Below are 1,847 nucleotides of genomic sequence, written 5' to 3'. Positions count from 1 at the left end.
GGTTGCCCCATGCCGAAACACTTTTGCTAAATTCATAGACAATGAATATGAAAAAATGAATATTGAGCTCAAAACGTCATTTGAGGAGTTACAGTATATTTCAACTACAGCAGACATCTGGACTTGCCACAATAAAAGTTATCTGGGTGTGACAGCACATTGGATCAATCCAAATAACATGGAAAGAGAGAAAGCAGCTCTTGCCTGCAGACGGTTTAAGGGGCATCATAGTTATGACACCATAGCACTTGAGCTTGACAATATACACTCAACATATGGGATAACACACAAAATCACAGCAACAGTGACTGATAATGGCTCTAATTTTGTTAAAGCATTTAAGAGGTACCAGCCACTTGAGGAAAGTGATTCTGAAGAAAACGATGAAGATGAGGTGACATTTACAGACATTAATGATGCTCTGCATGCAACTGGTGGTGAGGATAATGATGGTGATGTGATCACTTTGCCCCCCCCACAAGAGATGTGCATCACACACACTAAATCTGATTTCATGCACAGATGTGGACAAGTGGCTGCTGTGAAAATCTGCAACAAAGGCTGTTTATAGAAGTGCTACTGCCAAATGTACTGCCCTATGGAACAAGACCAGTCGATCAGCTTTGGCTACTGAAACAGTTGATGAGTTGGTGTCAAAAAAGCTGCTTGTACCTTGTACAACACGATGGAATTCCTTCTATGATGCCCTGGCTCGAATCTGTGAAATATCTATGGTAGACCTTAACACCATTTCCTCCAAATTAGGACTGACAGCGATAACAGAAAGGGAACACCAGTTTTTAAAGGAGTACTGTATTGCGATGAAGCCCCTTACAGTTGCCTTGGATATACTTCAGGGAGAAGAGAATTGTTTTCATGGTACACTCCTACCAACGATTGAAACATTAATGCTGAAAACAGAAGACCTTCAAAGTGGTCTGCAAATCCTGAGGGACCTTCCTGACGCCATAATAACAGTAAGAACTTTAATTTAATATTTTATTATTTATTAAGTGAACATTGCTGTAGTACTCATATAATAATAAATACAACTGCTACTAATTATGATTATTATTTCAGGCTATCAAAACCAGATTTTCTGATGTCCTGGGAAATGAAGAGGCTATACTTGCTGCCGTAACTCTTCCGAAATTCAAGCTTCGCTGGCTGCGCTCGCAGGAGTTAAAGGATAAGGCTAAGGCAAGTTTGCTGGCAGAGTGCCGAAGAATTGTCCTCGAAGAACCACAACAACAAGGTAACAACAGCACATCTACACATCACACAGAGTCAGCCAAAGAGAACGATTTCTTTTCCTTTGAGGAGGACGAGGAGGAAACCTCCTCTTCAGCAGCAGAAAACCAGGTGGCAGACTATATTAGATCTTCAGCACAACACTTTAACTCTCTGTGTGGATTTTCTCTCATCAAGAAAATTGCACTACGTTACAATGCTGCTACTCCATCTAGTGCACCTGTTGAGAGACTTTTCAGCCTGGGCAAGCTTGTCTTCTCTCCGAAGAGGAACAGACTGTCAGACAAAAGATTCGAAAAGCTTCTCCACCTACGATACAACCACTGGTTTAGTTGTTAGATGAGAGGAGTATAGATTAATGTATTGTTCATTTTCACTGAGAACGAACAACATGTTAATCTGCATGGAGAGTTGGATAGTGTTCTGTTTCTTGTGCAGTATTATACTAATTAAAGGCCAGATTTTCCTCTGTTTCTTATTACACAGGTTTACAGTTGTGTGTCTTAGTTTTGCACTTGAATGCAAAGTGTGTGAACACTGAACATTATTTTTTTTCAATATTTAATTTTGTTACTGTACTGAATATATAAGAGTTG

General features: G+C 39.8%; 1 protein-coding gene across 1 annotated transcript; it reads left to right on the top strand.

The window, feature by feature from the left end:
- Positions 1-631: 631 nt before the first annotated feature.
- On the top strand, positions 632-1,590 carry LOC309545630 (uncharacterized protein; the record flags this gene model as incomplete). Its single annotated transcript, XM_082244884.1, has 2 exons — positions 632-977; positions 1,081-1,590. Exons 1-2 carry the CDS (start codon positions 732-734, stop codon positions 1,588-1,590), a joined length of 756 nt encoding a protein of 251 aa, XP_082101010.1. The 5' UTR covers positions 632-731.
- Between the last annotated feature and the right edge of the window lie 257 nt (positions 1,591-1,847).

This window comes from Pelophylax lessonae (genome assembly GCF_965119305.1).
Source record: "Pelophylax lessonae genome assembly, chromosome: 2".
NCBI lineage: Eukaryota > Metazoa > Chordata > Amphibia > Anura > Ranidae > Pelophylax > Pelophylax lessonae.
Note: the sequence above shows the minus strand (reverse complement) of the source record. Positions and strands in the feature narration are given on the sequence as shown.